The 21,616-nt window shown below is 41.1% G+C and overlaps 1 protein-coding gene across 1 annotated transcript; it reads left to right on the top strand.

Annotated features, from left to right (window-relative positions):
* Positions 1-468: 468 nt before the first annotated feature.
* Positions 469-17,780, top strand: galr1b (galanin receptor 1b). The gene is made up of 3 exons (XM_087841130.1): positions 469-1,241; positions 2,660-2,725; positions 16,865-17,780. Exons 1-3 carry the CDS (start codon positions 561-563, stop codon positions 17,180-17,182), a joined length of 1,065 nt encoding a protein of 354 aa, XP_087697256.1. The 5' UTR covers positions 469-560; the 3' UTR covers positions 17,183-17,780.
* Positions 17,781-21,616: the final 3,836 nt, after the last annotated feature.

Raw genomic sequence — 21,616 nt, 5'->3', positions numbered from 1 at the left:
GTAAATAATAAAAGGTCCATAATTTTTGTTTTTAAAGTGTTGTTTGAGTTTTATAAAATGTTTTCACACACACTGCATGGATATATATATTTTTATTTGCATTACTCCTTAAAAAGTGAACTTTTTGTTTTATAAATAATTTCAATTAACTAAATATCTCCTGAGCTTTTAAATGAATCTGTTGACATCTTTAAGATGTAAAATTTCACCTGCTTTATGTGCCTTCACTCTAATACTGTTTTATTGTGCTCTGGTTCTCAGTGACGTTTTGTTCTTTCTCAAGATGAAATGAAGAAACTTTGTTCACTGCTGCACATCTAGGTTCTTTATTAGCACGAATAAAAGTAAGAAATAGAGGACTAGCTAGTGAATAACATGGCTTTACTTTGAAGTCCCCGGACAGGAAACAGCCTTCAACGTTTCCCTAATCTTGCAGTGTTTCCAGGAGTCCTCAGAGTCTCCGCTGACTCCACTGCTGAAGGTGTTTGATCGGGATCATGGAGCTGGTCTTTCTGTCAGCCTGTCCCTCTCTGCACCTCTAACCCTCCAGCTGCTCCACTATGGCGCTCCCGGAAAACGACTCCTGCTCCGTGGCTGAGTTCAATCGGTCAGCGGACGGCGGACACACACCGGAGTCGGTGATTGTGCCGGTGGTGTTCGGGATCATTTTCGTGTTGGGGGTGGTGGGGAACATTCTAGTGCTAGTAGTGATAGGGAAGGTGGGGTACAGCGCAGGTGGGGGAGGCGGCGGTGGAAGTGGAGGAGGAGTTGGGAGGCGCTCGCTTAGCCCGACCAACATCTTCATCCTGAACCTGAGCGTGGCGGACCTCGGCTTCCTGCTCTTCTGCGTGCCCTTCCAAGCCACCATTTACACTCTGCCGGAGTGGGTGTTCGGGGCCTTCCTCTGTACGTTTGTACACTACATCTTCACCGTCAACATGCTTGTGAGCATCTTCACGCTCGTGGCCATGTCCGTGGACCGCTACATTGCCGTGGTGCGCTCCAACAAATCTCTGAGCGTCCGGAGCCCAAGGAACGCACTGGCAGGGCTGTGCGTCATCTGGACGATGTCTCTGGTGTGCTCGGTGCCGGTGGCCAAGCACCAGGGCCTCATTAGCTACCACAACGGAACTTTCTGCTGGGAGGACTGGGCCGGAGCCTCCAAAAACGCCTACAAAGTGACCCTCCTGGTGTTGGGGTACCTGCTACCGCTGCTCCTCATCAGCTGCTGTTACACTAAGGTCAGTTCAAAATAGGAGGCATTTAACGGGGTAATGTTTGACTCCCAGCTGCAGTAAAACAGGCATTAAGAACAGAGCAGAAGGTCCAAAGGCCGTGCACAAAGTCCTGCAGATCATAAAAGCTGTGCGTAAAAACGCGCGTGAGGCGCGCACTCACCAGCACCGGTGTGACGCTTCAGAATAAAACTAATTCAATAGGTCAGCTTAATGTGGGTCACATGTGATAAACCGATATGACCAAACTATGATAACATCATACAAAACACCCAGCTGAAGTTTCAGAATAAACGCACCAGATGCAGGTAAGACGCTTTTGCTTCATCGTAATGATTATCGAGACATTTCCCAGAGGTTAAATATTCGTTTCCCCAACTGTTTCATTTAAATAAAACTTAACATCAAATATGGTTCATTTTCTGTAAACTAGGCAGTAAAAACATCAGCCTCCCAGACCCCTGATAACCAGTTTAATATCCATCCTCTGCATTTAAATTTATGATCAGACTGTCAGAGATCTGTGAGTAAAAGCTGATCTGTTATAAGTCAGTCATAAATAACCGTTCAGCGATACCTGTAGCAGTTATTATCAGTTTATGTGTAAAATGTTTTCTGATTCATTCGTTAATTGCTTTACAACGCAATTAATCACATTTTCTGCTAATAAAAGTCTGGAATCCAGCCAAAGAAAAATCTCTGAACATGTTTGCACTGTTTAATAAACAAATAATACAAAAATATTAATTTTACATATAAATTCAGGTTTGATGGGTTAACCATTTGCTCTCACTTATTTAATAAACAAACAAAACTTATAAAATAATAAGTATTAAATAAGCATAAGTCCGTCCTTCCATCAGCTTATCCCTTCAGGTTCACAGGGGGGCTGGAACCAATCCCAGCTTGTTACTGGAATGTGAAAAATGTATTTATTTTATTGGCCAAGTGCTTTTAATACCTACAGATTGTTGACTTGAACTACACATTGATTAGATAAAACAGATTTAAAATGAACATTTCTGTTGCTTCCTGAAAGATGCCAGTGTGCATTAATACCAGCTGTGATTCGGTTACCAGGGAACTAATTAACAAATAAATTCATAATAAATTCCAGGTTCATTTATTTGGATTTTTTTCACGGTTAAAGTCACTTATCAGATAAAAGTGTCAAGCTGAAGTAGCACAGAGTCAGTTTGTGTTTATGTAACAGCCGACTGTCACAATAAAAGTCCTCCGGTGTGGCCTGTGACTTCCTCCAGCTGGCACCTAACTGTGTAACTTTAACCTTCAGCTGCTGATATGAGTACAAGTTGACCATGTTGATGCATTTGTCTGTTTACAGACCAGTTGATCCGTTTTTGATAAATCGTTAAAAGTATTTCCTTCTAAATTAATCTGCCTGCTCTACTTTTTCTCTCCAGATTTTATTTCACCTCCATAAAAAAATGAAGAACATGTCCAAGAAGTCTGAGCGCTCCAAAAAAAAAGTAAGAGTCTCCTCTTCCTTCTGCATGCAGGGAGACCAAGCATACGATTACCTTCTGTGGAAGAATCACTCAGTTGTAAATGCATTACACATGGCTCGTGAATTAAAAAGGCTGCATGTGTTCCAGCTTTTATTTTTAATGAGTTGTTGGAAAGACAGCTTGCTGTTTCCTGTAAGTAAACTTTCATCCAAACTGGTGAGGACTATGGGTCTGGTACTGGTACAGCAGCAAGCCAGTGCACAGTATTATCAAACCATACAGGAAAGAGAGAGAGTCAAAGCTGAAAACGAGGACCAGCGGGCTGTTTGAACACTGTTACTGTTAAGATGAAGAGATGCTGGAGGAGGATTCCCTGTAACAGGATGATTGGCAGCTGTATTAACTGTAGGAAATTAGTTGTTTTATATGAAACTTTTGCTGCCAGGCTATGTTTTTTCTCCCAGAATGTAAACTGGTTCATTAATTTAAAAAAAGGAAACAGGTTCATTATGAAGAACTGGCTCATCTTAAAAGGTTTTGCCTGAAAAAGAAACTTATGAGCTCCTCCAAAACAATAGCAGCTGGCACTGAAGGTGGTCTTTTCTTCTTGGCGCTGTCCTCTCTGTCTTCTTTCTCTCGGTGAGCCACATGGAGAGAACAGTTACGTTTAAAGGAGAGATAAGAAAAGGAGCGTTAGCAGAGCTTGAACGTTGATCTGTTTTTCTTACAGGAAACACAGCTGAGTTCGGGAGATAAAGAAGCAGAAACAGGGATGACGTGGAGAGGGCAGTTTTAAAAAAACAAAAAAGTGGTGCCTACCCGAATGCACATGCAGCCATCTTCTTTTATCAGCAAATATTTTTTTGTTTTTGCAAATATTTTGTTTTTTAGAAATGCATATGCTTATAACTCTGGTGCTTAGCACATAGAAGTGCTTCACAAACTAGAATGTTTAGTGGTAGAAAGGAACCGCATTCATTTGAAATGTGGGGAAACCTTGCCCATCTCGAGCATCTCCTCTTTAACATGTTGCCCCCGTGTTTGCGTGGGTTCTCTAGCTTCCTGCCACAGTCCAAAGACATGCAATTAGTGGGGTTAGGTGTGAATGGTTGTCTATCTCTCTGTGTTAGCCCTGGGACAGACTGGCGGCCTGTCCAGGGTGTACCCTGCCTCTCGCCATAAGACAGCGGGGATAGGCTCCAGTCCCCCCGTGACCATGAAAAGGATAAGAGGATGGATGGCATATTAATCAAACGTATAATAACAGGTTTTCTTCTGGGCAGGATTTTCTGGAGTAGACCTGTTCAGTGGAAGGTGATCAACCCATTAGCTTAGTAACAGCTTTTTATCTTCTCTACAATAAGTTAGAGTTATTAGAGCGAAGAGTCTGGTGTAAGACAGCACCTGTTTCTTTTAGGTCTAGTGGACCTCCCCCATGGCATTCATACTACGCCAAAATAAATAAGTATCAGAGTATCATTAAATATCAGAAAATTTGTGTTTTTTCACTATGTACCATAAAAACGGATAATTTTCACAGTAACAAAAAGCAAAACAAAATACAGATTCTGCCAGTTAAAAAATGTCTGATTTGGGATTACGGGACAGTCTGCGCAATGTGCTAATAGAACTGTTTCTATAATTTTACACATTTATTTTTTAGAATTTAAGCCCAAATCAAATCAGCATTTCTTTATAGAAAAAAAGAGATGTATTTTTGAAATTGGACTCTTATATTAAAATATCAAAGTGATTAAATCTGTAGTTGAACATCAGTTTTCTGTCACGCTGAGGAACTCTGAATGTCTTTTCTCTTTGCTGGGAGCGGGCCAGTTAGCGTCTTTACCAAGGGGGGGCTATGTCTCCTTTTTCAGATTGCCGACACTTTGCTTTCAGAGACCCTGCCAGGGGCATTTGTCACCAGCAATACTGATCTTGGGATTACTCGAGCAAGTACACCCCATCACACCATGATAAGGGTGGAGAGGTATTTGAAACTAATGAAGTTGATTTTTGTTATTCTATTTAAAATGTATGTTTTGGTCTGCATAATATGGAACCTCAGGTTTAAAATCACTGAGGGAACAAGAAAAAATCAATATAATATGATTAAACATCACCATCACAGTCAAACCTGTTCAGCCAGCAGCTCAGTTGTGTTAGCTCACCTGCCCCATCATGTAGGTCATAGTTTGCCCAGAGTGTGACAGCTGTGGAGCAGTAGGAGAAGTTTAACATGACAGGTGTGGGCGACAAGCCTCAAAGATTGAGTTACTTGGTCCTAGCTGGCAGGCGACAGTGTGCAGATCTCCCGTACCAACAGATCAGAGAGACATTAGCTACAGGCAATTTACAACAAAGTATCTGCTGCTTCTCGGGTCAGTGGAGCAGGAATAAACGCTTCTGGGTAAATATTTAGACAACAGGACTAAGAATAGAGGAGATTCCCACAAAGTCTGAAGAGGAGAGAAATGTTGGGCCTTCATTCACACCAGTTCCATCCTCTGTGGAAACAAGAGACACCATAACACTGATAACAGTTATGTAAGCGCTCACGTCAGATGGATGTTTCAGTGTCACGGAAACACCAGCCAGCTGAGTTCTTTGTGAGGACATACTGCTGTATATATAAATATATCCCAGCTCGCCCTGTGGACGGTCTTTATCCTTCAAGCTCGGATCCACCAGACCCAAGTCAACCAGAGGACTTGGGCCTTGAGGGTCCTGCGCTGTATAGTTCCCAGGACTGCGCTCTTCCGGACAGATTCCTTGGATGACGTTTCTGGGATCTGCTGGAGCCAATAGCCCAGTTTGAGGGTCACTGTCCCGAGTGCTCAGATCAGACCATTTTTGCCATCACCCTCCACATCTCTCAAGCTCCTTTCTCAGTTCTTGGTACTTCTTGAACTTTTCACGTTCCTTCTTCCTGATGTTGTTATCCTGTCTTCCTCTGCTTGTCCACCACAATGTCCAACTGGTTAGCCCTCACCAGTTTGTCCCTCTGTAAGTCCCACAGGACATTCTCAACAACCCAAGGGGTAGAACTAATTTAAACTTCGGGACTTCCAGGCCATATTTGACACAGATGTTCCTGCACCCCAGCCTCTATGGATCTTGTTCTTGTGCTGTCATAGTTAGTGCCTCTGTGTTGTCTTTCAGTCCAGATTTATCCAGCCATTGGTAGGATTTCTCGATATTAGCCACTTCTTCTCTCTACCGGGGTATATGCGGTACAGGGGCCTGTCCTTCCATGATGGTTCGTCTTCTTGTTCCTCTTTTTTCTTGGGTTTCTCCTGTCTGAGATATTCACTAAGCATGCTATCAATTGTGGCCATCTTTCTGTTGTACTTATGGATCTTTGTTGTTTCATCCTGCATAGTGGTTTTGACACTCACTGGTCCTTGGCCATCTTTTTTACGCTTACCATACAGTCTCAGGGGACTTTTGATGAAACCCTCCATGTATGGTGAAAATCTTTTTTGCCTTGATGTCAGTGGCTGGCCAGCTTGGATAGCTGACTATCCCAGCAGGGTACCTGATCACCAGCAAGGCGTAGGTCAGGGGTGGGCAATTCCAGGCCTCGAGGGCCGGTGTCCTGCAGGTTTTAGATCTCACCTTGGGTCAGCACACCTGAATCACATGATTAGTTTGTTACCAGGCCTCTGGAGAACTTCAGGATAGGGATACACCGATACCGCTACTGGTATCGGGTATCTGGGCCGATACTGCAAAATGTGTGTGTACTCATACTCGTAAAAGTTAACTGATACCATGAACCGATACCAACTTATTTCATTAATCAGAGGGTGGCTTTTCATTTCTGTTGTAGTTTTTTAGAGTGGCCACTAGGGGGACAATTATTATTTTATTTATTATTTATTTTATAATTTTTTATATTTTATTATTTATTTAATAATAATTATTTTGTTTGTTTGTTTACAATATGGACACTCTGCAATAATTTAAAAGTTTAATTTATTCCAAACAGAAGTGTTTATTTATTATTCTGAAAGCTCGAGACAGTGCCAATAGTTCAGTGATATTCTGTTAAATTACAATGTGGAGACTCTGCAATAATTTAACAGAAGTGCTTATTTTTCACTTGAAATTTTTTTGTGGTCATTTTTATTAACATTTTATTTTTTATCGGCAGGGAATATAATAAAACCTGTCTTCCAATTCATTGCATTTGTGTGTGTGTGGTAGAAGTATCGTTTTTTGTACTCTGTATCGGCAAGTACTCAGATCCAAGTATCGGTATCGTATCGGTTTGAAAAAATTGGTATTGTTGCATCCCTACTTCAGGACATGTTGAGGAGCTAATTTAGCCATGTAAATCAGCTGTGTTGGTTCAAGGACACATATAAAACCTGCAGGGACACCGGCCCTCGAGGCCTGGAGTTGCCCACCCCTGGCGTAGGTGTTGATTGCCTGGGTCCTGTTCTTCCCCTACGGCTCACTCCTCAGAAGTTGCATTATTCTCTGCAGGATTTTGGTGGGTGCGACTTTCCTTGTGGCCTCTTCATGGTCTTCATTTGCCTATTCTCAGGCACTTGCAGCTGCCCTCGATGTCTGTAGTGTAAATTTCTGGTAGTGCAATCCCCTCAGTTCTGGCTACCTTCCTTCTCTCTGTTACCATCTGACTACACATCTGTAGTCCGAATGACATTCTGATGTGGTTGCTGTACCTCCTTGTGGTGTCTATCAGTGAATTGATTTCTCATTCATGTTGGGTTGCGTCCTCCTCCCAGATGCTCTTACAGTATTGCTCTGTCTCCAGCCGTAGTGGGGCTGTTCTCATACTGTTCCCCTACCTTGGATGGTTCAGTGGAGAACATCTGGTTTATTGTCCTAGATTCTATCTCTATGGTATACCAGAGGGATAGAAGCTTCTAAGGCCTCAGATATAGATAGCTTTCAGTACTACTTTTTAGGCACCCCTTAGAGAGGGGGTGCACAGTTGCCCCATCCATCCTCTCCAATGCCTGGGTCTGGCTCTTGGCTGGGTGCTGAAGTTTGTCAATCTCTGCTCTCTGCATCTTTATGCATCGCCATGATCTCTGCAAGCATCTGGCCCAGCAGCTGGACCGGCTGTGCGGGCTGCGGGTCTGCCCGTGCACTGCTGGCTCTGGGTCCATTGTGTAACTGACGCCACCAACCCATTAAAAAAAAGGGCCACGGGTCATACTCGAACTCGGGCTGGCTACTCTCAGGCAGAGATGGGCGTAACGCGTTACTGTAATCTGATTACTTTTTCCAAGTAACGAGTAAAGTAAGGGATTACTGTTGCAAAAACGGTAATTAGATTACCGTTACTTTCCCGTAGGAACGCTGCGTTACTGCGTTACTAAAACCGTGATTTTTTGCGAGAGTGTCTCATGACAGTGACGTAAGCGAGTGCGACGTTCGTGACAACAGCTGTGTGCAGATCAACAATGGATCATATATCGAGTGCAGAGAGAGTATGAGCGTGCAGTGTTTAAAGCGTGGAAGTACTGACCTTACTTTGAGTTTGATTCCATAAAAAGTGACAAAAACATTAGTGTCCGTTGTGCGTGGGAAGAAAACTTCTTTTTACAGCGAAAAAAACCCCTAAACAAGCACCGAGTAGCTACGACGTAATGGGAAACTCACAGAGAAGCTCGCGGATTCTTGCACTGACCGCTGCGGCACACCTGCACCAGGGTAACCCTCCGCCTACCCCACTCCTGCTTTACAGGTGAAAATAGAGCAACAGGACCGCTAGTCTTTGACTTTATTTATTTTCTGCTGTGTTTTACTTGCATCTATTTGAAAGAGTGAGTGTAAACACACAAAAAAAAATTATTATTATGTGCTGGAATGTGCAGAAAATAGGTTTAAATGTTAAACTAATTTCTTCCAGTCAGAGAATGTTGCATATAATTTCATTTTTGCTTGATGCATAAAGTTAAAAGATTAAAACTAATAAAACAAGTTTTAAAAAGAGACTTTTCCATTTGATTACATTTTGTATGATGATTATGCAGAAAAAGTAGAATTGGGCTGAAAGATCTATCGCTTTATCACCTATTCAGGTTGTAAATCGTGTTTTTAAAAAGTAACTAAGTAACTAAGTAACTAAGTAATTAATTACTTTTGAAAATAAGTAATCAGTAAAGTAACGGGATTACTTTTTGGGGAAGTAATCAGTAATTAGATACTGATTACATTTTTTCAAGTAACTTGACCAACACTGCTCTCAGGCATGTGATATATGACCGTATGCTCATCCAACTGAGCTAAACCTGCACCCAACTGCATTTAATCACCAAAATTGGAGAAGGCATAGAGAGGGCAGAGGCTAACATATTAAACCGGAGATTCTGTATTCTAAATACCACCTTTTTAAACGGTAACTGTAACGGAATACAGTTACTCATATTTTGTATTTTAAATACGTAACGCCGGTACATGTATTCCGTTACTCCCCAACACTGCACACATATGATGTAAACACACACACACACACACACACACACACACACACACACACACATATATATATATATATATACAATATGTGGTCAGAAATATGCAAAACACCCAAAATAGGCATAAATAAACCAAGAAATGTTTCATCAGTTCTTTCCTGTTACAATATTTGTGCAAGGTTTTATGCTGGTTAGATAACACACTTGATTAAAGTGTGAGAGCAGAAACATCATATGAATTCACACAAACAAGATAGACAATAAAACCAAGTAATAAAATATAACAACGCATCGTATGACTAAACAACACCTGTGAATTTATTATGTTTGAAATTAAAAAGGGGCTGGAAACTTGGCACCTTTCAGTACTTTCCATCCGGACTACATTAGTTTGTTTGAATTTACAAATATTTGCATCAACTTATGAAATAAGAGGACCTGTGGAACAGAATCCATCCGTCCAACCTCTTCCGCTTGTCCAATTCAGGGTCGCGGGGGCGCTGGAGCCTATCCCAGCTGTCTTCGGGTACACGGTGGACAGGTCACCAGTCTGTGCATTCACATTCACACCGATGTGAACCCCACTAACTGCATTTCTTTGGACTGTGGGAGGAAGCCAGAGTACCCAGAGAGACCTCCTGCAAACACGGGGAAAACATGCAACCTCCACACAGAAAGATCCTGACCTGATGGTGGAATTGAACTCATGCTGCATGCATGCTGCAGTGGTTAGCACACCAAACAACCTTTTCAAAATATTTCTTGGAAAAGTCCTCAACTCCATATTAAGCAATCAGCTGAGATTTTCCATCTGGGCACGATTTAGTGCAGTTTTGTCAAAATGCTGTTGTTCTGTCGGTGGCATTAGTGAGTCTCATCTGTTGCTCTTAACTTGCCAGGGTTACTGTTATAAAGAAAAATACATTAGTCCAACAGCTCTTTAAAATATGTCCATATTCAGACGCTGAGCATGCAGTGGACATGTGGCTTCTTAATTGTAAAACCTTTTAGAAAGGTCGTGGAAACTTTAATGCAGCTGAAAACAGAGAGATTGTTTCCATATAAACAGTGTAATGTTTCAGCAGATGTTCGGGTTGAGTGCTGAGTCTCATCTCTTCACGTAATAAAAATTTACGACGCAGATTTAGCTGCAAAAAACAACGATTTCAACACAAGAGTTCAAAAAACAAGAAGACCTGGCGTGATTACTTTGGAACTGAGATCATCTCGGAGGACATGCTTTTTTCCATTTCCAGCCTCGCTGTCAGACACGCAGTCAGCTGTTATCTTCAGTCTCATACAATGAAACGCAGACGTCTCGGTCGCTGGTCAGTTTCATCTGCCCACAGTCCTGAGGATGAATAGTCTTTTATTGATCTTTGTGCAGTAAAGAAAGAAAAAAATAAATCGAATCAGTGTTCGCTGTGTGAACTTTTAAATCAACAACAGATCCCCACAGTACACCTTCATCAGCTGGCTCCTTCTTCTTGTACGGGTCTTGCAGCCTCTATGGTGTTACTCTGTCTCCATGTCTTCAACAGATTTTCAGGTTTAGCGCTGGCTTTGATTCAGTCATATTCAAATAGGACTCTGCTTGGTTTGTTGGGCTCAGATGCCTCCTGATGGTGATGGAGGAGAAGTTAAATATACGAGTGAATACATCTTGTAATGCTCAAATAAAAAATTAGTTGATGTTTGAAGGCATCCTCGCGCTATAAAAGCATGCATTAGGAGAGGCGGCTGCCCTCTAACAGTATGGCAGCTGCACCGAAACCCAGGATTCAACAAAATTTAGTGTAAAATGTAATTTCTGATTGAATTCTGATGAAAAGCAACATCATGGAGCACAATCCCGGACGAAGCAATGGGCACTTTTGTCGAGACAAGCTGACTGAGGTGGATTTACGATCTGTGAATGAGCTGAAAGGCAAGGCAAGTTTATTTGTATAGCACAATTCAACAACAAGGTGATTCAAAGTGCTTTACAGAGACATTAGAAACAAAAACAAATAAAAAGCATGATTTAAAATTGATTAAAACAAGGAAACAAACTAACTAACTAATTAACAAACAAACAAACAAAACAGTATATAAAATCAAAACAGATAAAATCAGTAGTTAAATGTAAGTTTTGAAATTTAAGCCTAAGTGTGGATTTGGTGCTTTATTCAAATGCAGCTGAGAACAGGTGAGTCTTCAACCTGGATTTAAATAAACTGAGTGTTTCAGCTGATCTGAGGCTTTCTGGGAGTTTGTTCCAGATATAAGGAGCATAAAAGCTGAATGCGGCTTCTCCGTGTCTGGTTCTGACTCTGGGAACTGATAAAAGACCGGATCCAGATGACCTGAGGGATCTGGAAGGTTCATACTGGGTCAGGAGGTCACTGATGTATTTTGATCCTAAACCATTCAGAGCTTTTATAGACCAGCATCAGAACTTTAAAGTCTATCCTCTGACGGACAGGCGATGGACAGCATATTTAAAGGACAGGAACTATGAGCCGATTGGCAGATGGATCCTTGGACATGAGCAGAGGCCATTTTTGAACTGCCCGTATGGATAAAACAAAACAAACTAATATCATCCAGAGAAATGAAGACATATTGAACCTGCCTAATACATTTGTAATCTACAACTGAAACCTGATGATGCCCAGCACCGTCCTTCACCTGAGAGAAATTTTATTTTTGTCAGACTCAGTTGTGGAAATTGTAAAAGTGAGCGTAGCTGGATTGCTTCCAGCGCTCAGAGTCTGTTTGTACGTCTGAAGTGGACAGACTGTCATCTATCACCTGTCGGCCGCTCTGTTTGGATTATAAAGCCCCGCGTATTTTATCATTGTCCATCAGCTAACACACTCACCTGCTTTTGCATCAGACTAGTCTTAAACCCACAAAAGTCGCAAAGGCTCCACAGTTTTAGTCTTGGCTAGATCAGCTTTGCTTGATTTACAGTTCAAAGTAATCCTTGAATGTTACACTGGGCCTTAATTCAGGCTTTCAGGTCATCTTCTGTCTGAAAAAAGATGCTTTAGCTCCCTTTTACTGGTGCTTCTTTCAAACGAAATAAAGGAACAGCTGTGTGCCTGAGATGATCGTATTAGAGATATCCGCCCTCATTGACAGCAGGTAGGAGTGGAAACAAAGCAGTCTGAAGCCTGAGCTTCTGGCTCTCAGGGAGTACTTTGTTTGTTATGATCATCTTCAAATGTAATAGTATATATACAGCATGACAGATGTTAAAAACAGGCATAACAAATATTTTTGGGTCTCTCACACAGAGATTACAACATGAGAATATTTTAGGACATGTGGGAGTTTTTCTGGAAAGAACATGACACTTTAGGGAATTTAAGAATGTTTGTTTTTTTGCAACTTGATATTTGCAACATTTTCTGAAAGTGTAGCCATGTAAACATTAGTGATGTGCTTTTGTTTGGAGGATGAATGAAGCGCTGTCTGTAACAGGATTAAAACAAAACAACCCTTTTATGGAAAAGAGCATGGAAACTGTAGAAATCAAGTGAAGTGAACATTTTCATGAGCGCATAATGAAAGAACCTTTGCAGATGGGATATTAAGTGAGTGTGAACACATTTTAAAAAAATCAGACATAACGGGGACGAAGCAGTGAGGACTTTTGGGAGAGCGAAAGCTTAATAAATGAGAGCTGAGAAGCTTCTGTTGCCGAGTTGAAGTGTGAAATGGCAGCTGCCTGTGTGGGAGAAGAGGCTTTTTAATTAGATTAAATATTGACATGAACTGAGTATGGATAAATGTGCGGTTCCAGGGTTGTGGGCGGAAATGTGATGCGCTGACTTTGGAGATGAGTCACGGTAAAAATATGACAACAAAAAAATTGGTTTGAAGCTGTTAAGACAAACACTGAACTCATATATATTTCAGGATGAAGTGTCTAGGGATGAGTTATTACTTTTTCTGTTATTACTAGGGATGGGTATCGTTTAGGTTTTATCCGATACCGGTGCCAAACCGGTACTTTTGAAACGGTGCCGGTGCTTAAACGGTGCTCAAACCGGTGCTTAAAGAATGGAGAACACAAAATTGGTCCAAAAACCTCTCATGTTCAGCTGTTTTTTTGTAAAAAGATAACAATGTTAGCCTTTTCTGCAGCTATGGGGCATATATGGTATCACTCTTGGCTGGAAGCAGCTTAAACAATGGAAAAAACACAAAATTGGTCCAAAAACCTCTCATGTTTAACTGTTAACTTTTTGTCCAGGGTGAAGGGAGTATCTGCCATCAAACAAGAAGACAGCCGCATGTAGCTATGATGATGTTTGCTAGTTCACCTTACATGCATTAATGTAATAACGTGGTTAGCCTACTCAATGTAAATTACACACGAACAACATTAAGCTACTCACGCAGAGAAGAACGGCTGCTGCTGCATCATCATCCTCATCATTTCTGCTACACTGGCAGGGCTAGGGGCCAGGACTCTCCTCTTCGGGTTTTTGGGGGATGTTGCTAACTCCGGGTCCGATAACAGGCACCACACCCGCAGTAGATGTGCTCGGTGTGAGGTCTCGCAGCAAGCTATCAAATACGGCGCATTTCTCGGCTTTTAAAAAAAACGCTATGCGTCGCCAGGTGTTTCATCAGATTTGAGGTGTTACCTCCTTTGACAGTATCACAGTATCAGCTTAAAGCACTTGTTGCAGCTGCTGAGTTTGCATCTTTTGCTGTGAAGTACAGCCAGACTTTGACCGCTTCGCCTTGGGCATTTTTAATCTGTAGCTCTGCTCTAAAAGAACGTACGTACCTGGACCCGCCTACTATCCTCGGAAACGTAAAATGATTGGCTAGAATCTAAAGTGTATCACAGCTCAGGAAAAAAAAGCACCGAAATGTGCGCTGCTTTTCGGTCTGGTTACTACCGTTTATGTCAGAACCGGTGCCATCATGGCGCCGGATACCGGTACACATCCCTAGTTATTACTTTCATTTTTTTAACCTCTTAAGCCCCAAGCCTACCTGATCTCCTGCTTTTTGCCCCCGTATCAGGGGGCGTTGGGGCTTAAGAGGTTAAAGTCAGTTCTTCATTGCCAAAGATTTACAAAAAATGCAGATATTCATTGAGAACAGCTTGTTAAACCTCCATATATGATCAGGACTATGTTCAGTTTCTGCTGTGAAGTATTTCAGCAGTAAAACGGCGACACTCTGTTAACTGATGTGTTTACCGAGTGCAGGTGAAGCGGAGCAGGATCGATGTCTGCATCATCAGCCGAGTATTTGAAGTCCAGACCTGCCTTCTGACAGTTAATAATTAATAGTTATCATCTCCTTGCCCCAAGTTTGGAGATTTTTATTTTAAAAAACAAATAATCAAACTTTTGTTTAGGATTTTGTGGTCGCTAGAAGATGCATTTACTGTCCAGTGATTGCCAAGACTTGCGATAGCTTACGGTTTTGTAACGTGGACCTTACACAGTTAATTCACACTTAACCCTGTGACCCTTGGAAACATCACGCTGTTTGAATCTTGCTTCAGAAAAAAGGACAAAACTCTGATCTCCATTAGTTTCCAAGTGACTACAGTAACAAGAGATAACATAAAACATGAAAGGTAAAATAAATAGCCATTACCATCTTACGGGTAAAGTACAGATTAAGAAATAGTTCATGAAACAATATTTAGGTCTTTGGTATGTTTCAAAAAGATATTTTAAATAAACTCAAAGTCCCAAAGCAGACTGGGATGATAAGAAAAGGGCTGACGCTGAGTTAGCGGGCTAAAAAAGTACAGAAAAAACTCTAGGCAGATAACTGTGACAAACACACAAAAACAGTGTGACAAAGAGTGATCGTGGACCACTGGAATATGAGCTGGGGAGCCAGCAGGATGAGTGGTGACAGGTGAGTTTGAGTGTAATGTGCTCATGATGATGCAGAGGGATGTTTGATCTATCTTGAGTTACTTTTTCGCTGGTTATGGTCATATGGAGCCTAAATTTCTGTTTTATATTGTAACGTAGAGATCCTACGATAATACAGAGAAACCGCCAACAATCAGACAAGTTCTTAGTGACAGTTGGAAGGAAAAACTCTCTTCCACAGCATGTCTTTCATCCTGTCTTCCTTCTCTCACCCCAACCGGTCGCAGCAGATGGCCCCGCCCCTCCCTGAGCCTGGTTCTGCTGAAGATTTCTGAGAACTGAAAAGAATAAACTAAGAGAGATCACTCAAAAGCTCTGAATTAAAATAAAGACAAAAATATGGAAAATAATGTGATTCTAGTGATTCAGAGATATAATGGTGTTGGAGCCCGTTCTCACTCCCGAGGCGTAACATGCCGACGTTTTGTCATGTCCTGGGGCGTTCCTTAGGAACGCAAAAGGAGACCTTCAGCGTTCTTATGGTACGCGGCGGGTTATGGCCGAAATCCAGTGCAATGACGCTCCCGCGGTAATAGACGTTCCAGCCCTGTATTCCAGCCCTAAACCTAACCTTATCCCTAGCCCTAACCATAACCTTTTTCCTGAGGTTAACCAGGACTTTAATGATGTTAAATAGCGTGTTTCTAAGTGATTTGAAGAAAAAGAGCGAACATGTGTAGATTGAGTCCATACGGTTCTCATATTTCCTCATTTTTCCGAGGTCGTCATTTAGGAACGTGGTGGGTAGCCGAAAACGTAATATGTTGACGATTTGTCACCTAGCGTAAAATGTTACGCTGTGGGAGTGAGAACGTGTTGTGGTAACATACTGTGTTTAATGAGCATTTAAAAGGGGACCAATTGTTCTAATTTCTAGCACATTCATTCATTTATTCATGGACTCTGATAGATTTGCTTTGGTCTTTTATTCTGCAATTATGCTGCCCTGCTGTTGCAGTTTATCATTCACTTTAAGTCAAAAGTCCTCTGATTGGCTGAACCTCACAAAGGGTTTTGAACCACAGGTGAGTCAGCCTGCCGTGGTCACAGTCAGAGGCATGTGCCCGAGATGGCATTTTAACAATATTCTCCCTCTAGGACATCGTGCAGATCCAATAGAAGTGAGTGTGCAGAGCAGTCTGAAGCCTGAGCTGGAAGTGGCGGGTTGACGATGGCTGACTCCTCCAGTCCTCAAGTTGAAGCATCAATGGGAAAAAGGCCAAATTCCAAATTACCACTGATGCATCCATTGGAGTGTGTGATAATAAGAAAGTGCTGTCTGAATATTTGTGTAAATGGGTGAAGTGGCTTGTTATTGGCTCCGAGTAGAACAATGCTATTTAAGTCCATTTACCTCCTGGCTTGCAGAGATTAGTTGTACATATTTTGGCCTCATCGTTCAAATATTTGTCCATGTTTAATATGAACATCCGCCACTGAAAAAGCATATACAGAAAATAAGGAAAGAATAACAGGATTACTTGGAGTGGTGGCGGTGGTGGACTTTAGAGATTTGAGGAATCTTTGAGGAGTGTTTGGTCAATATTTGTCGGGCATATTTCTAAGTGTTTGGAAAGTGAATTCACATTGTTTATGGAGTTTTGGTTTAGTATGTGTGGGGAGCTCGGAGAGTATTTGTAAAGTGATTAGGGAGTGTTTGTGGACTATGTGGAGTGTTGGAGAAGTCACTGGCTGAGTGATGGTGTTGGTGGAGCACTGGTGAAGTATTTATAAGTTTAGGAGATTACTGATATACTGTACGACTACATCCTGTAGATTCACACAGATGTTATCTCTCCCTGCAGACGGCTCAGACAGTCCTCCTGGTCGTCACTGTCTTCACTATCTGCTGGATGCCCCACCACATCATCGTCATGTGGGCGGAGTTCGGCACTTTCCCCCTGACCCAGGCGACCTATGTCTTCCGCCTCGTGTCCCACTGCCTGTCCTATGGAAACTCCTGCGTTAACCCCATCCTGTACGCCTTCCTGTCTGAGAACTTCCGCAAAGCCTGTCGCAAGGTCTTTACCTGCTACTTCCTGTACCCGCCGCCGCCCACAGAAAATGTGGTTCGTTTTCGCATGGAAAACTTCTCCACCACACACTCCACCACCAACATATGAAGGGCCAAGATAAATGACACTCAGGGTGCTTATCCAGCAGTAAATGAGGGAAAGCTTTGTCTGAGTGGATCTGCTGCAGGCAGGTCACATGAAAATAAGACGGCGCGTGATTGGAGGATTTATTCACAAGGAAACAAGAGACTCATCAGAAACTTGCAGAGCCTGCTAGACTGCTTTAAGTTTTGTGTAAAGATATTTCAGATGATATTGTTTTTAAGCTTTAAACTTAATATTAAAAAAAACATTTTGTGATGTGTTGGTTTTTTTATCGAAAATTTTGAAACTTTAATACTTTTATGTTTTTTTTGTTGTTGCTTTTTTTTTTAAAGCAGAAGAATTTTTTCAGACCATTAACGCAACCTGAAATCTTTCCGTTTGAAAATGTAAACTGTCATCATATCATACTACATACAGTATACAAACAAAATATACATAAACGTTTACATTTTTCACATTTTCATTCATTTTGTTTGGACTGACCGAGAGTCTAAAAGAAAGACATGCGAGTTTAAATATATTCAACAAAAACAAGGCCCAGATCTGACTGAGTAAAGTAACCAGATCAGTTAAAAAAATTTTAACTATATTTAAAATATAATAAATAATTCTCCAATACAAAAATAAATAAATAAATTAAAAAAACTTTAATCTGTATTTCAGTTTTAATGGTGTAAAATTATTTATCTATTTATAATAATTGTGCTGGTTCAGATTATAATTTCAGTTTTTTTTATAATTCTGTGTTTTTTATTCATTGGCAACCTTTTCAAACCTTTGAAAACATGAAATCTGAATATTTATCAAATTACATTTATAACATCTGGTGTTTGTTTGTGTGTCTCACGTTATGAAATTAGGTCCGATTCATTAAAAATGCATTAATAATTAATGAAGCTCGTTCAGCTTTGGTCCACAGTCAAACTATGTGTTTCCTTTCTTTTAGGGGACAGAGAACAGAAATGACCATTTGGATGTGATGAATGTGCATGAAAGACAATAACACATGTTTATGGACAATTACTCCACATTAGCAACGTACTACCAATGGTTTGACTTAACTAGGCAGTGAGCAAGGTCTGTATTTGATGATCTGTGTAATATTTATAGTGTGTGTAATCACAGGTGTTTGACCACAGTTTCTTTCTGTGTAAATAAAGTATGAACTGACTTCAACAAGCGTTGGACTCTCATGTCTATGTGAAGGGCATCGTCCGACATTTAGTGCCAGTATATGTGCAGAGCGAAGAAGAAAAGAAGAAACATATATATGGCATCAAATCCCGGCAAATAAAAGTGAATAAAACTACCATCTTTATTAAAACGTAAAAGCATAACAAAGGGAAGCAATTGTAATATTCTGTACTCGTACTGTTTGGTTAAACATGGTGATGTCAAGTATATCGCTGTATTCTATTATACTATACTGTGTATACTATACAATATAAAATGTACAAAAAACCTTAATGAATGTTTCTGTTTAATAATTTTATCTACAATTCATTCACTAATTCCTTCATCTATTTATTACTTCTTGATACCAAAACCTGTGTTTGTGTAAACTGAAGTCACGGGGCTGGACAGGACAAAGATGAAGACACGGTAAGACTGAAGGAAACAGCATCCAGGACACTAAATACACCTGAAACAATAACATGGAAAAACAAGCTAGTTGTTCACCCTGGACTGGACCAAAGAGCCAATCAGGACTTCCAGTTCACATTTCTATTCATTTTCAAAGAGCTGAATTTGATAACAGAGAAAAGCTTTAGCTTGCTTAAAGTTGTTCATCCCCTTTTTACTGAAGCCAAAGAAACAGGAATGTGCAGCTTTGAAGGCTTCCATGCTGTGTTCACCTTTGATGGTCTAGATCAGGGGTCCCCAATCCCAGTCCACAAGGGCCGGTGTCCCTGCAGGTTTTAGATGTGTCCTTGATCTATCACAGCTGATTTAAATGGATAAATGACCTTCTCAACAAGTCTTGAAGTTCTCCAGAGGCCTGGTAATGAACTAATCATGTGATTCAGGTGTGTTGACCCAGGGTGAGATCTAAAACCTGCAGGGACACCGGCCCTTGCGGACTGGAATTGGGGACCCCTGGTCTAGATGAGTGTGGACTTCCTCTGGACTTTCAGTCTACATCAGTGGATGTTCTGCTGACAAACCTCTCCTTCCCTCTGCTCATCTCTGGATAGCAACACAACTTGCAGCAGCCATCATCCCAAGAACAACTGACAACGAGAAAGGGTGGAGAACTGCCCAAGACACTGACTGAAATACATCCATTTCCTGATGGTTCAGGCTAAAGTAAAAGTGGTAAGACTGTCCTATGTTGGTAATTTTAATAAACGTGAGCACAAGAGAGGAAGACACCCTACAATGAGTTGAAAAATTAACTTAGTTATTCATGCACATACAATTTGTGTCACTTGTATTGTGTCCATCACGATTTCCGATTCCTGAAAATAGCATAAAAAACCCTCTAAATTCTGCTTTTGGTGTGCCACCCCAGTATTTTTAGTGCCCCCCCCCCCCCCCCCCCCCCATGAAAAGATTCTGGAGGTGCCCCTGGTGACTAACCTGTGATTAACAATGCAATATTAAAATAAGATATTTATTCTGGTACATGTGCAAATACTAAATGATTATGAGGAAGAGTAGTTTTACAAGAAAACCCTAAGACACATTTCAAAGAAATACACACAACTTGCTGAACATCATAGCATAATACAATGGTTCCAAGCAGTGTTGGTTAAGTTACTTGAAAAAAGTAATCAGTAACTAATTACTGATTATTTCCCCTAAAAAGTAATCCCGTTACTTTACTGATTACTTATTTTCAAAAGTAATTAATTACTTAGTTACTTAGTTACCTAGTTACTTTTTAAAAACACGATTTACAACCTGAATAGGTGATAAAGTGATAGATCTTTCAGCCCAATTCTACTTTTTCTGCATAATCATCATACAAAATGTAATCAAATGGAAAAGTCTCTTTTTAAAACTTGTTTTATTAGTTTTAATCTTTTAACTTTAACAAGCAAAAATTAAATTATATGCACCATTCTCTGACTTGAAGAAATTAGTTTAACATTTAAACCTATTTTCTGCACATTCCAGCACATAAAATAAAATGTTTTTTGTGTTTACACTCAGTCTTTCAAATAGATGCAAGTAAAACACAGCAGAAAATAAATAAAGTCACAGACTAGCGGTCCTGTTGCTCTATTTTCACCTGTAAAGCAGGAGTGGGGTAGGCGGAGGTTTGTTCTGGTGCAGGTGAGCCACAGCGGTCAGTGGAAGGATACGGCAGTTTCCCATTACGTCATTGCGCACTCGGCGCTTGCTTCGAAGTTTAGGGTTTTTTTCGCTGTAAAAAGAAGTTTTCTTCCCACGCACAACGGACACTAATGTTTTTGTCACTTTTTATGGAATCAAACTCAAAGTAAGGTCAGTACTTCCACTGACTATTTTCCTGGGTGTTAGTCTATTTTTCTGTTCTCTACATCACTACCTCTTTCTCACGCTGTCAGCCTCAGTACTGTCATCATTAATCTAGTCAAATTATCTTTTTCTCACCCACCTTCTTTGAGCCACTCTGCCTCCAATTCACGTAGTTTAAATCTGTGCTCTCCATCTGCAGGGGAGGGGTGGAGCTGTGCGTTTAGGGTGTGGTGTCAGGTGAGGCTGGCTCACAAACCTGACCCCAATAATCTGATAATAATAATCATATAGTCTATAATCTATCAATAATCATGTCTCCTCATTTGAGTATGTTGCCGGGACCTGAAGAGAGAACTGTGTGTGGTGTGAAGCTGAAGGAGGGCAGCTTGAAAGCTCCTGCAGAAAGCGATCAAAATGTAAAAACAAACACCCAGTGTGTAACGCTGTGTGAATAGGTCCTTTATTATCACATTCTCCTTTTTACACTCATGCAACCCACCCTCCTTCCCATCTCCACCAGACAGTCGCCTCAATCAGTCAGACCTCAGTCCTCATCTTCACCCCCGTCAGCATCCAGACTCCGGGGCCTCATGTCCTAAATCACTGCTGCGATTCCTTCATGCCACGATGGGTCATAGGAGTCAAATCGCCAGATACATTAATTTCTCCTTCTCAGTAAATCAAATTCTTACAAGTGATCTCGCTTTATTGAAATGCATATATGTATAATATGCTGGAGGAAATCCGTGCAGGCACACAGATCTGATGTTCAAACCAGAAAACAGGGCTAACCACTGCACCACTGTGCCACCCACAGGACATAATGCATATATGTCACGTGGGTGACAACAGGAAAAGAAAATGTTAAGAATGTTCAGCATGTGTAAGGGTGATAAAATTACCATATAAAGCTGTTCATTCCACTCTTCCAGCAGTGCCTGTGGTGACCATGAAACATGAAGCAGTCTGCAGTCCACAGCCGTACTGGGAGAG

Source organism: Neolamprologus brichardi, chromosome 1, assembly GCF_056152115.1.
Source record: "Neolamprologus brichardi isolate AB-2024 chromosome 1, ASM5615211v1, whole genome shotgun sequence".
In the NCBI taxonomy this organism is placed as follows: Eukaryota; Metazoa; Chordata; class Actinopteri; order Cichliformes; family Cichlidae; genus Neolamprologus; species Neolamprologus brichardi.
This window is presented reverse-complemented; position numbering and strand designations above follow the sequence as displayed.

Bases quoted from the DNA above. Each gene is read 5' to 3' on its own strand.
- galr1b (XM_087841130.1), top strand. From the start codon at position 561: ATGGCGCTCCCGGAAAACGACTCCTGCTCCGTGGCTGAGTTCAATCGG. The intron at 1,242-2,659 runs GTCAGTTCAAAA...TTTTCTCTCCAG, and splicing joins TCAGCTGCTGTTACACTAAG to ATTTTATTTCACCTCCATAA. The intron at 2,726-16,864 runs GTAAGAGTCTCC...CTCTCCCTGCAG, and splicing joins CTGAGCGCTCCAAAAAAAAA to ACGGCTCAGACAGTCCTCCT.